The sequence below is a fragment of the Frieseomelitta varia genome, unplaced genomic scaffold (assembly GCF_011392965.1).
Source record: "Frieseomelitta varia isolate USP_RPSP 00005682 unplaced genomic scaffold, Fvar_1.2 scaffold_591, whole genome shotgun sequence".
Classification (NCBI taxonomy): Eukaryota; Metazoa; Arthropoda; class Insecta; order Hymenoptera; family Apidae; genus Frieseomelitta; species Frieseomelitta varia.
In genome coordinates, this window is record NW_025110358.1 from 313,761 (window position 1) to 327,074 (window position 13,314).

The following is a 13,314-nucleotide window of genomic DNA, read 5'->3' on the forward strand; positions in this document are numbered from 1 at the left end:
ATGTCAAGCGTAACAAGGAGTACTCAGTTGGCATGCGCAGTCGTTGGCCAATCAGAGAGAAGAGTTTGACGCGTATATATTAGGCGTACAAGCGTACGTATGTACTCGAACGACAGTCAGTGTGGTTAGAAGTAACGAACGAGCAGGGAGCGCGATACACGTCAGGGCTCTTATTTTGATTCGTGGAGGGGGCTCACCTCAAGAAAAACGGGCGGCCGAGTCCGAAGGATTTGTTAGGGAAAAGGTGAAGGATACGACGATAAAATATGATACATGCTGGAAATGGGGATGTTGTGTATTTGAAACAGCGAGGAAATCCGATGGAGAGTGACACGACAGAGAAGGCAGTGTCAAAAAAGTGCGAGGGGCAGCTGTCTTCGATAAAGGCAAACAGCTGTTCGTCCTACAAAGGTGCAAATCGTACGATAGAAATGGCATACGAGGACAATAATCTGAACTGGAATAATCTTCCCAGCATCATTCTGCAGGAAATATTCTCATATTTGCCGTACAACTGCCGGTTACAAGCCTCCCAGGTATTCTTGACTTTTTTTTTTCCTCTTCTTGTTTCAAGGCCGTTTAAGTTCTGACCTGACACAGTGGACAATTACAACCACTCTCTGTGTTGTGGTTCGTTTTCTCCCCCTCCTTTGTTCGCTGTATCGTTTGAATATTAGTTTTGCAAGCATTGATCCTAAATTGGTTTTTTTTTTCGTTATTTTTGTATCGTACGCGTGTCTCGAAAGTGACACAGGTTCAAACAAGGAGAAAAGGGAAAAGTGAGAAACTGGAAGTATACATTTACTGTCAAACATGTGTATGACATTGCCAGTAGAAGCGGAATTGTCGAATATTACTTATGTAGTTTTTCATTCTTAATGATTTTCATGTTTCTCTAATGCAAATTTAAATTATTTTGAGTTAAAATACATACATAGATGTGTATATCATTTGTTTACCCCTTGTATATATCAACAAATATCTTTGTTTTTGTGACAGTGATAAGTTTTAAAGTTTACGAGTTTGAAAATCACGAGAATGACTCACTTGTGTTAATTTGTGTTAGGTTTGCAAAAACTGGAGATACGCTCTGTTTCATCCTCATTTTTGGAAAAAGATCACATTCGTCCTAAAAGATGAAGACACTATAACGTGGACTAGGTAACGCAAAGTTCATTTATGCACATGTAAAATTTTTAAGCTTCATTTCTAACATTGTTTCTGGTTGCAGATGTTTGGCAAGCAATTTTGAACTTAGCGTGCAAGAAGTTACAATCATCTGTGATATATCAAATTACTGTGCGAAAGAGACGTTAGCCCTCTTGAAAAAGCTAAGCTGCAACAGGCAACTTCGTAAATTGTTTTTGGTACCTAGCAATAGTACATTCGACTGTGAGGATAGCACAAAATGGATGTTGGTTAATTTTCTCATAGACATTATAAAAAAATCTGATCATTTAGAAGCTTTGAGTTTAGGATGTATAGAAGATTTAACAGCGAACGCTGAGCAAATTCTTGTACAGCTTCGTAACTGCCAAGCAAAGCACCTAACAACTCTTAGTTTGGCATCCGTCAAGGATGATCCTGCTGATTATAACGTTTTGAATGCTGGTTATGGACACATGTTTAATTCATTTACCAAACTATGTATTTTAACGTTGGATTATGAGTTCTTGAGCAATTCTTTGCTAAGGGCGTTGAACAGCGGTACCATGGAAAGGCTTGTAATTCATTTGCATGACTGGAATTATCAATATTCGGGAGCAACTGATGGTAGTTGGCAGATATTTGTTCAAAAGAAGTAAGTTAATTTATCATTCTAGCGAAACGAGAAATAATTGTTTCTTTAATTTCAGTCCAAAATGCGAGTTGCGACTAACTCTTATACACTCTTACGTTGGTATTGAGAATTTAGATACAAATATACTTCGCTCTGCCATGCCTCTTACACATTTAAAAGTGTTATTTTGTGAAAACGTTAATATCAGAGCATTACATCGGCTATCCAGGTGGTATTCGCTTACTTTAAAATCTTTAATATGGATCGACTCGATACAACCTTTAACGAGGAACATACCAGCAACGTACGATCCAGATGATCCTCATAGGTAAGACGCGTTAATTTATATTGTAATTTTGCCTTTGAACTGTTTTGATCGATGATCGATGAATAATTTATTATTCTGCTGCAGCCCTGATCCATTAGTATTAGTTGCATGGAAGTGCACCAAACTTGTGGAACTTGTATTCATAGGCCACAATTACCATCAAGAAAATTTATTAGCTATTGCACGCCTACGCGGAGACTCGCTTAAATCGCTAGTATTTGCACAAAGATTCATTGCCTCTGATACTGAATCTTGGCATAAGGCTGAAACTATCACACATGTAAGTTTCTGTCTTCAGCATTTCCAAATACGTATTTATTATTATTATTTGTTAAATTATCTTCCGATCCTTCAATTGACTTTTAATTTTGTAGGAAATAAAAGAAATAATGGGAAACCAATGGGAACCAGTAAGTGATGAAGATTTACCTGCAGTTGTTAAAAATCCTTTCGAAGGTGATAGCAGGGAAGTTATCATGCCATTGGTCCTTCGTGACCAAAAATAAATTTTTATTTGTACCAACGAAACATTACTTCCCAATACCGTACATTACCGATCAACGTACATCGTCAACAATTTCTGCGAGCTACATTCTCAGAAGTAAAGTTATATTGTTATTTTTCTATAAGAATTGTTTTTACGACAACTACGAAACAGTGGACATGTGTAAAGTCGTAGTTTAAAGTCAGTAACTGATGGATACAATGTTGCCTACCAGGTAAGAATCACACAGTTCCAATGTGTAAACAGCGAGGGTAAAAGCGCACACAAGTTCTCCTTTGCAATGATTTTATTAATTTTCACGAGAACATGATAAGCCATAGTTGAATACGTCTTGTTTATGTCTTGTGTAAGAAGGTATCTAAATTTAGTACAAGTCATCCTCTATCTTTGTTTATCAAAATGAAGATCGAAAGTTTCCGTTGGTTTTTCCTATGAGAAACCTTTCGTGATGTAGTCGCGTTTTCTTGCTAACAGTGGTGGTCTCAAAACGATCAAAATAAGAGAGATATATGTAATAATGAAATGATCGTTCCTCTCATCGATGAACATTAGTGGAGAGAAAGAGTATACATATGTAACATACGAGTATAACGATATTCTTATTAGATACTAAGAACGAAGCACTTACAAGATGATGAAGGTTTCATCAATGCAGACCCCCGATGTGATGTTATCACGGGAAAATAATCTCGAATGTGTGAAGGTGAATATGTACTATCAGTGTTACTACCAATGAGAGGCGATTATTATATGAAACAAAAGCGAAATGGGGAAAATTGAGACTAAATGAGAGAGAGAAAGAGAACTAATCTCACGTTCCACTGGAAAGCATAACGAAATTCCAAATGTATGTAAGTAGAAACATGTTAACAAATATTTTTCCAATTCTATGGGAAATTTAAATCGAAGCGAGCGCCAAGAGCATGCAGTGTAAGAAAGAGCAACTAAATGAAAAGAATGAAATATATTGAACTTCGTAAAAAGAGAGTTTGTGATCGAGTTGCACAGATAATACAAAAGATGCACTCTGATAAATAAGAAATCGAATAGCGATCCGAGGTTATTTTTAATACCAAAACCAATCGGACGCTCTTGTACAAATATTAAGTGAACGTGTGCCGAAAAGAGTGCGGTTGATCTGCTGGTACATACAGTTTAAAACACACGTCAAACACACAAACGTATGCGTGTCAGATTAAAGAGGAGAGTAAAGGAGAGAAAGAGAATATCAATAATGCTTAATGGAAAAACTGTGCGACCTCGAAGTACCGTCTTTTCACCGTGCTCTTAGCGACCGCTGAAAATGAACACAATGATATAATAATAGGTTTATCTATAAAAACAAATCAGAGAAAGTAGCTGCTAATCGTGTATGTGTATATGTATGTATATCTGTATTATCTATCGAATTTTAAACGTTAATATTCGGATGCCGCATGCATCTATTTCTGTCGTGCGATTAATAATGACGACTTTGAAGGTTAAACGAAAATATGAAAATGAAAGGGAACGATCCGTAACACAAAGAAAAATACCAAAACAGCACTCTTATACAGTTTATTATTCTGAGAGGTTATTTACTTTTTTTCGAGTCCTTGTGTAATTATTACATCGTCGTGTATCGTATTTGTAGTCACATGTACCATTGTTTTTTCTTTTATATGTGGTTCTGTACATATACATCCATGCGTTAAAAGAAATATTGGACACGCGCAAGAATCGCGAAGTTGCGCCCGAATTTAATGCGCAGGAAAAAAGAGAAGAAAAAAAGAAGAATGAGACGATGAGAAAAGCAATATATAGCGATTTATATCAGAGAAGGAAGAACGAACGATGAATCGATTCAGAGCTAGGCACAAATAACGAGGAAAACTATTTCTTTAAACGATTTAAAACTGTTATACAAAATGAACGGGCCTTAACCCTCGTATTCGTGAACGGCGATAGCTAGATCAATTCTGATCCAAATGGTTTTGTTTTATTTGTTGTTATTTTTCCAAATCCCCCTATTTTCATTCTCGAGTTTTGTGAGAAAAACTGAAGGTATATTACGGTGGATACAACAATTACAATATATCTATAACAAATTATAATTGAGAAAGCAACTTGCAACATTAATCGTTATAAATTACAGCATTATATTGCATTATATTGCAAAGCAATATCAAATAAGCGTGTATCCATCTGTTTTTTTTTTTCATGGTTGCAAATATTCGACTTTTGGATTAGAAATGATCCAGCTAACTGCCACAGGGAGGGTTAACATGTATTATATGTACCTGAGTCGCGGTGAGGACAAATTTTGCCGAAAGATTTCGACACGCGACAACTACCATTAAAAGAAACTACCCGTAATCACCTTAATGGACATTTTTCGGCGATTCGCGATGAAACACCTATCTGTTTCCCGCCAAGAAATGACTGGCCAGTTAAGGTATACTCATGCCCTTTCATTTCGTATTCCGCGCGCGTGTATTTTTTGAGGTTAGCAAATTCTTACAAAACGGAACCAACAGTTATTCGTTAAACTATATACATATATTTAAAAAAGAAAAAAAAAAGTCCGCGAACTATTGTCATTCGCTGACCACTGACGCTGTGCGCAGATGTTATTTACTAAGTCTTTTTTTCTCTTTTCTTTTTTTTTTAATTTCTTCTCTATATAATATATATATATTTTTTGTCGGTTTTATTATTACTATTATTATTATTATTATTAATGTCTATTATTTTTATTTTTTTAATCAGACGAAGTCCCGCATAAACAGTATACTCGCGGGCGCGGTGCCCGGCGTGTGAGTTTAAGGAGAGAGAGAGAGAGAGAGAGAGAACAGTGTGAAAGAACATATGTTGTTGTAAAAAATAATATGATAACGTATGAAAGGGAACGGAATTTAAACGAGAAGTGAACACGATGAGATATGCGTTCGAATGCGAGAACGAGAGCGAGAGAGAGAGAGAGAGAGGTATCCAAATGAGTAAAAATAGCAACAAACAAAAGTCAGGTGATACGTAGTACCATCTCTGCGAATCCTGTGTACAAAGTCATGTAGAAAAAAAAAGATAAAAACAACACAACGGCGTGACGTGCGGCCTCTTAACCAAACGGACACAACCCAACTATAACGTATAATATAGCGATGTAAACGCGAATGACAAACCAAGCATAAGACTGAACCTGCCGGGAAAGGTATAATCACAGAGTTGGGGGATCCGCACGTCTGGCCAACGCGTCCGACCTTCATATTCATAAAACAAGGACCGAAATCCGGGCTAAACGGAAAGCATCATTCGCAAATCGCGTCCGAACGAAATTGTTCACATCGATTTTACCTGTTGTCGATAATGCTTGTTACTCGTCTTAACTGTTTTCCTTTTCTTACGTCGGTAGCTTTCCGTTTTGGTCTATTCGCCCCTAACGAAATGATCTGCGCGAGCGCCGATTTATGAATATGCGAGTCGTTAAGAGGAAGAAAAAAAAAAGAAAGAAATAATAATGAAAACTAGAGGAGTAAAAAAACAATAACAAAGGGATGGTGCATCAGCTAGTGTTTAGATCGGATAAGCGCCTCGTTGCGAAAAAAAAGCGAGAGAGAGCGAGAGAGGGAGAGAAAGCGCGAGCGAAAGAGCGAGAGCGAGCGAGAAAGAGAGAGAGAGAGAGAGAGAAAGAATAACAAAAGCTCACTCGAAGGTGGTTCTCGTAGCCGATAAATACTAACCTATAAGACAGCCTGCCAAGAATCAAAATATTGTAAAATATCAAACGAACGCTAGCCAGTACAGAATGCTAAGATCTATTTTTTAAGAAGCGAATGTATATTTTTGTACTAAGGCAGGCCTTAGTGTGAATCGTGTATTCTCTTGCGTGTAATAGCAAGATGAGAGCTGTGATCATAATATCATTTCGGCTTAACGAGAGAGAACATATAAAGGGGAGGAAAACCGAGGAGGGGGAAGAAAGAGAAGCACGGGAAGGAAATAGCGAAAGCAACGCGACGATTGCGCGTTCACGGGTAAACATAAAGGAGAGATAATGAGACAAATGTTTCCCTGTTTAGTATGTTGTTACCGAGTGGGCTATAGATAAAAAAATAAACGGGTGGCGATAAATCGAGAACAAAACATCTGTGATAAAACATAAAATCTTAGAAAGGGTGCTCGAGAGAGAGAGAGAAGAAGAAGAAACAAGCGTGCGTTAAACGATACAATAAGAAAACATTAAAAAAAGAAGCAAAACACAAGACGCGGTGGGGAGTGGGGGGAGAGAGGAAGGGAGTAATATAGGTCGAAAGACAAAAACCCTGCGTGTATTAGGAAAAACAATACGCGAGACATGCAATTCCTACAAAAAGAAAAAAAAAAAAACAAAGAAATAATAAAATGTTTAGAAGTGCTTTTAGAAGATCTGTTGTAACGAAAAAGAAAAAAAAAAAAAAAACAATGTTCGTCGTGTGTATAACTAATTAACAGATGGAGACTGTCTTTCGACGAGATAGCCCGGTCTAACTATTGAAGTGGTCAACGTCCTGTCTTATCCTTGTCTAACAATAAGAAACGAACACGCTCGGGTCACAGTCATGTGGGTCCTCGATGAATGCCCACGCTGTTCCATCTGAATAACAAAACATTTGAACGAATCGCTCCTTGCGATTGATGATATATTTGCTGTTCTTCGAGTAAGGAGGGAAAGCTATACTTGTTCAGCTATATAGAACGTTACTTAACCCGGGATTACCCACGTGGGGATGTACATGCACTAGACCCCAAGATGGGTAATCCCGGGTTAAAACAAACCTGACATTCCACGCTACACGGTATCGCAACTTTATTGTATACATACACATGTATATATATATAAGTACGTATAGTTAATTTAGTATTATACGACTAATTTCGAGCTAAAGAACTAAACGATCTATCAACGTACACACGTGTACGCGTTCCGGTCGATGTTACGTAAAGATCGCGAAACCACACCAGAGAACCAGAGAAACCCGCCTTCGTCGTGCCGACGTGATAAACTCGGGGATAAAGTCAGGACGTTGTACGCCACGAGTAGTAGTATTATAAGTTCCTAAAGAAATGAAATGAAAGAAGAATATTTTGACACCGTTTAAGTGTGTACGAATTGTAGAACTGCATTTGATAGAGCAAACCAACCAAACTTACACGAACAAGAGAGTACATTCGGTTCGATGTAGTTCGTTCGTTGATTATCGTTATGTTTTTTTTTTTTTTTTTTTTTTTTTATTATACGGAAACTGCTTTTCAGCAGCAACAACGCCACCGATTCTTTTCTCACGTTTCGTTTTTGCATATTACGTGCGCGCGTGTGCGTGTACATGCATCCACGTGTACATGTACACGTACGTGTATACGCATATTATATAATTTACAAATACGTATGTACAAACCATTCCAATCGAACGAGCGGGCGTTACGAAACGTGGCAGTAAAACATGCAGAAATTGGAAAGGATGGTTTCGCGTTGAACGGACAGAAAAAAAAAACTCTCACAGGAAAAACAAGAAAATGTATGCTATATTCAGTTCAAACGTCGATGCATATATGTGTAGACAATGACATATATATGCGGATGAATGACGAACAACATATATGTAGACCAGTGAACTCAATCGATAACGCAAGAAACGCGGATTAATGATTTCGTGTAATGTTAATATATATATATATAGTCTCGATTATTTTATTACTGCCGTCTCTTTTTCTTTAAAAAAAAAAAAAAAAAGTGAGAACGTCTTCGAGGTTCGTTCGAGAAACCACACTGTCCAAACAACCGATGTTTGACGAGAAAGAGGAAAGAAACAATATTCCGTAAACTTTGCGCCAATTCCTCAATCGATACGTAAAAAGATGAAGGAAAAAAAAAAAAAAAAAATACAAGAACTAGAACGTTTACCGAAACGCAGCGTTAGATTATATAAGTTATTAAGGGCTGAGGTAGCAAACGCGAGCAAGCTATTTTTTATCACGTTGAATCACGAGGTAAGACGAAGAAAAAAAAAAAAAAGAAAAAAAAGAAACGAACTCCGCCGAAAAAGAAGTATCTTCCATGCGAATGAAAGGAGAGAGAGAAAGAGAGAGAGAGAGAGAGAGAGAAACATTTGCGAAGTGAGAAAGTACGAAGAAATTTAAGAAAAAAAAAAAAAAAAAAACGTGACCGGGCCCAAAATAAATGTCGTCGTGTTATATTCGTTCATCGGTTAATTAAAGTCCTAGCTCTAGGGAGTGGAAAAGTGAGTACGCGTGCAAAAGGAATGAAAGAAAGGGAAAAAACGAAGGAGAAAAGTGTGTCAAGGAGTTTTAATCACGGTCATCGGTGTTTGTTAAATAAATCGGGATCAGAGAACTTGAGGTAACGTTCAAGCGAACAACGATCATCATCCTGTTGCGATGGATTCTTCGGACTCGATTCAGTTTCCCCGCGTTTCTCGGATGTGTCGGTTTTTCTCAACGATGATTGCCGAGGACCAAAAATCGTCGCAGCGATCGTGCACGAGTTGCAATCAATCCGGTGATCGTTACGCGTATTGAAAATACTCGAGGATGCATACGGGTTCGTCGGTGGGATAACGTTATCTTGACGCGTTCGAAACACGTTATTAACCGTTCGTAACCGTTCGTAGAATTCTTTCGGTGAACTTGTTGGTGGAGGATTATCGCTTCGCATCGTATTAACCGTCGTTACTCAGTAACGATCCTCCGATACATAGTAACTCCTTTGGAATCAACCGTGCGCCGATATTTCTTTCCCGAGAAAGAAAACGGAGACGCTCGAGATCGTTTCCAAAACGCGTATACAATATATATTTTTCAACGCGAAATAGTTGCTCCGCGCGTCAGCGTTTCATATCCAATGAAATGAAACAATGTATACCTTTAAGCAGTACGTCGCGAGATACCGAGTTTAGTTGAAATATTTCTGTTCGGGGCAACTCCGATCGATTCCCCTTGTGCTGCAATATGCGCGATCGACGTGAAGACGTTCGGCATTTCCGATTACGTTCAGGGAAATACTTAATCTATTAAGGACAAAGACGCGTTGGCGTACAGTGTTTCGGTATTTGTAATGTTCCTTTCTTCGAAGAAAGAACTTGTTGCACGATGTGGTTCTCTTTATCGGTAGCTGTTTCTTCTTTTTGTAATCATCTGGATCCTGTAATTTTATTTCAACGAAACTGAGGCATCTCGTGTTGTCGTGTCGTGTGATCAACTGTTCTTTCCAGGTTGTAGAAACTTCTCATCTTTCCAAATCCGTAGATTTGGAAATTTCCTTCGCAATGTAATTTATTTAATTTATATAACGGCGATCGGTCCTTAATGGATTAATGGTCCGCAGGGAGATGTTCGTTGGCGTGTTTCGGGTGTAAGTCCGCGTTCAATTCTTCCTTGTTAAAAGGCACGTTTAACGATGCTGTACATACTGTTCGATTCCATTGCGGTTAATAATTTAATCGGCGTCGCTGTGGTTTTTTCCAACAGTATAAGTGCAAAAGCGTGTGTCACGCGTCCGCCATGTGTCCGCCAGTTCTGAAGCGTGAAATCGGACGTTTAACACTTCTGGTTTCGGACAAAGGGGAAAAGAGAGAGAGAGAGAGAGAGGAAAAAAAGAAATCCCCGACGATTACCAATGAATTTCGACGGATAAAATCGTGGCCTCTTATCACACGTTATATACACACACACACACACTTTTTAGTCGTCGTAGGCACAACGTGTTTTCGCAACCCGTTAGCGCACTTGGAAGTTTCTCACGTAGAACTCGATACGCTAATTATGTAAAAGAAGAATACGTGTATACTTTGTAAATGTTCTCTCGTAAATATGTTCGACGACGAAAACGAAAAAAAAAAAAATAAAAGAAAAAAGAAAAAAAGGAAAAAAAAAAAGGTGAAAAACAAAGTTGAATATGCCGGTATACCTCGAGCGGAGGATTTTCGTCCTCCGGCTCGGGCATTGATTTTTTTCGTAATCTCGGTGTTCTCAGAGGTTAATGTTTATACATGTAGTGACGACATATACATACTTGTATAGGTGAATAGCATTTCGATCGAGCGCGGTAAAAGCAGGGGATCCCGACCGGTGTGTATCGCGTTAAGAGGATGAATGCAACGGCGTTTGAAATTGCTGTTTCCGAGAGACGAAGCGTGCGATATCTATATATGCGTGTCCAGCGCGACTGTTCCATTATTTTCTTTCGCGTTGTTGACGATGGTGTCATTTCGCGCCATTTCGGACCATCGATTTTTAACTTCTCGTAAGATAGTTCTTGGATCTCCGAAGAGAGAGAGAGAGAGAGAGTGTGTGTGTGTGTGTTGCGTGCTTATTTTTCCTTTTGCTATTTTGTACACTCGTCTCGTTTTCCAAATACAGTAGAACCTCTCTGTGAACGCGAAAGATACGAGTCGCGCGAGTTTCACGAGGTTTTTACGAAAACCTCGAGCGCACAAAAAAAAAGTTGAAGCGAAACGAAGCTTTTCCTTCTTCCGAACAGAACGAAAAATTACATCAACCCCCGAGAAAGGGGGAAAAATTTCGTTTGACGCGCGTTGGCGTTTAAAAGTCGTTTAAAATGTGGGACAACGACACATTGAATTGTGGAAATTGAATCATGCCGATACAGTTTCACCTCCAATTTCTGAAATTTGTATTCTCTACAAACGTACGTTCCTTTTTAATCGCGTTTGATTAGGGGTCCTACTGTGTCCGATATACTTGTTTTTTCTCGATCGCAATCTTTCTTTCACGGTGTGTCGGTTCGACATCGAACTTGGGCGACGTTTGTAGCATCTGTAAAGTAGTACGATCCGTGAAAGAAAGAAAGAAAGAAAGAAAAAAAAAAAAAAATAAATAAATCACAGCGCATTTTCAGCATTATTTTCCGCTGACGCGATAAAAATCCAGCAAAGGTTTGAACTCAGCGGGAGGAGGCGGGTGAGAGGAGGAAATCGAAGTCGTCTCCTTTTACTGTTACTCGCGATTCGCGCGTCGCGAAACCTCCAAGAACAGGAACCAATATCCACGTACATATATTAAGGATGCAATCTCTACGTATTAATATATTATACAAACTTACACCGCCATCGTTTCCCTCTCTTTTCTTTTCTTTTCGTTTCTTTTATTTTCTTTTCTTTTTTTTTTTTTTTTTTTTTTTTTTAATTATTTACGGTACAGATTTTTATATAAATAATAAATCCGTAATTTTTGCTGTTGTACATATATTCTTTTCAACATATGAAAGAGATGATTTTCGAAACCACACTGTTGAAAAAAATCACCTTCGAACTTGAATTTAATTGAAAGTTAGTTCTTTCTTATATATTTTGATGTTTTATTACAACAAAGTAGGTGGGATCTACTATATTCGCCCTGTAGATTCTAAAAGTGATCGATTGATATCTGACTTTGAACGATTACGGTAACGAAAGAATGTTTTCCAAGTAAGTTTTTCGCACGTTCTCTAGAATTTATTGTATATTTCCATTGATTTGCTTCAATTCCCAATGTACGTTTCGTTGCTCAATGTTCGTGCGTTTTTAAAATTATTCTTTTGCTATAGATCTTGATATATAGTCAGTTGAGCGATCGATTAGTTTTTGATTTCAGAGTCTTCGATTGCAGATATAATATATTCTAATACACGGCTATTACGTAAATTCTAATCTGTGGATAATTACATGAATTGCGCGCCGCATGTTATTTATACATTTTAAAATTCACACAGATGAGGTCTCATTGATTCAAGTCAAATAATTTTGATATTTAATGCTTCTGCGTTTACGTAAAGCATTAAATATCGGTTACACCTGCTGGAAGAAGATTGTTTCCACAGGACAGATACATCATACGAAACGACGCGACGCGATGTGAGATTTAGCCTGGCTTCACCCAGATGCTGGTATCACCCTATACGTTATCGTACTTCTATCTTTTGGTTGCATAATGCTAGTCATCTGTATGGTCGTATGACACACTCTGTAATAGCCGCGCCGCTCTCTTCGGTCGACGTTCCCGGGGAAAAGAATTTTTTGTAAGGGAAGAACGTTACCTATGTTTCTTTAATACGTGCTCCGATGTTTCACAATAGATCGGCAGAAATGAAAGAAATGTAGTTATTGGAAACTCTCAAGAATTGTATCTACTTACCATGTAAATTTCACTTCAAAAAGGGACAATTATTTTTTTATTTCCTAGCTAGTTGTGTTCGTAGATATTAAACGAAATAGAAATTAATAATATTTTATTATATTTTATATATTATTACATTACATTTTATTATATTTCATTATTATATTATATTTTATTATATTTTACTATTATATTACATTTTACTATATTTCATTATTATATTATATTTTATTATATTTTATTATTATATTACATTTTACTATATTTCATTATTATATTATATTGTATTATATTTTACTATTATATTATATTTTAATATATTATAATAATATTTTCAATATAATTTTAATAATATTTATATTATATTACAATAATATTTTCAATGACGCGTAATAACCTGAATAAAATCGAAATTACATGCACATGTATATTACGTGCCAACAATTTTCTTACATATATTAAAATATTGTTTAAATATTTATTATTAAAATATTATTTATATATTATTATATATTAAAAATATATTTATATATTATTTACATATTAAAAATA

General features: G+C 37.0%; 1 protein-coding gene across 1 annotated transcript; it reads left to right on the forward strand.

Moving 5' to 3' along the window:
* The first annotated feature begins 8 nt into the window (after window positions 1–8).
* On the forward strand, window positions 9–10,475 carry LOC122534393 (F-box/LRR-repeat protein 3). The gene is made up of 6 exons (XM_043664984.1): window positions 9–536; window positions 1,067–1,161; window positions 1,232–1,801; window positions 1,857–2,108; window positions 2,193–2,388; window positions 2,483–10,475. The coding sequence occupies exons 1-6, from the start codon at window positions 267–269 to the stop codon at window positions 2,612–2,614; spliced, it is 1,515 nt and encodes a 504-aa protein (XP_043520919.1). The 5' UTR covers window positions 9–266; the 3' UTR covers window positions 2,615–10,475.
* The last annotated feature ends 2,839 nt before the right edge of the window (window positions 10,476–13,314 follow it).

What these genes read in the sequence shown, in the direction of transcription:
- LOC122534393 (XM_043664984.1), top strand. Translation starts at nt 267, where the DNA reads ATGATACATGCTGGAAATGGGGATGTTGTGTATTTGAAACAGCGAGGA. An exon ending in CAGATATTTGTTCAAAAGAA is followed by an intron (nt 1,802 to 1,856) that starts GTAAGTTAATTT and finishes CTTTAATTTCAG; the next exon opens with TCCAAAATGCGAGTTGCGAC. An exon ending in AGGCTGAAACTATCACACAT is followed by an intron (nt 2,389 to 2,482) that starts GTAAGTTTCTGT and finishes TTAATTTTGTAG; the next exon opens with GAAATAAAAGAAATAATGGG.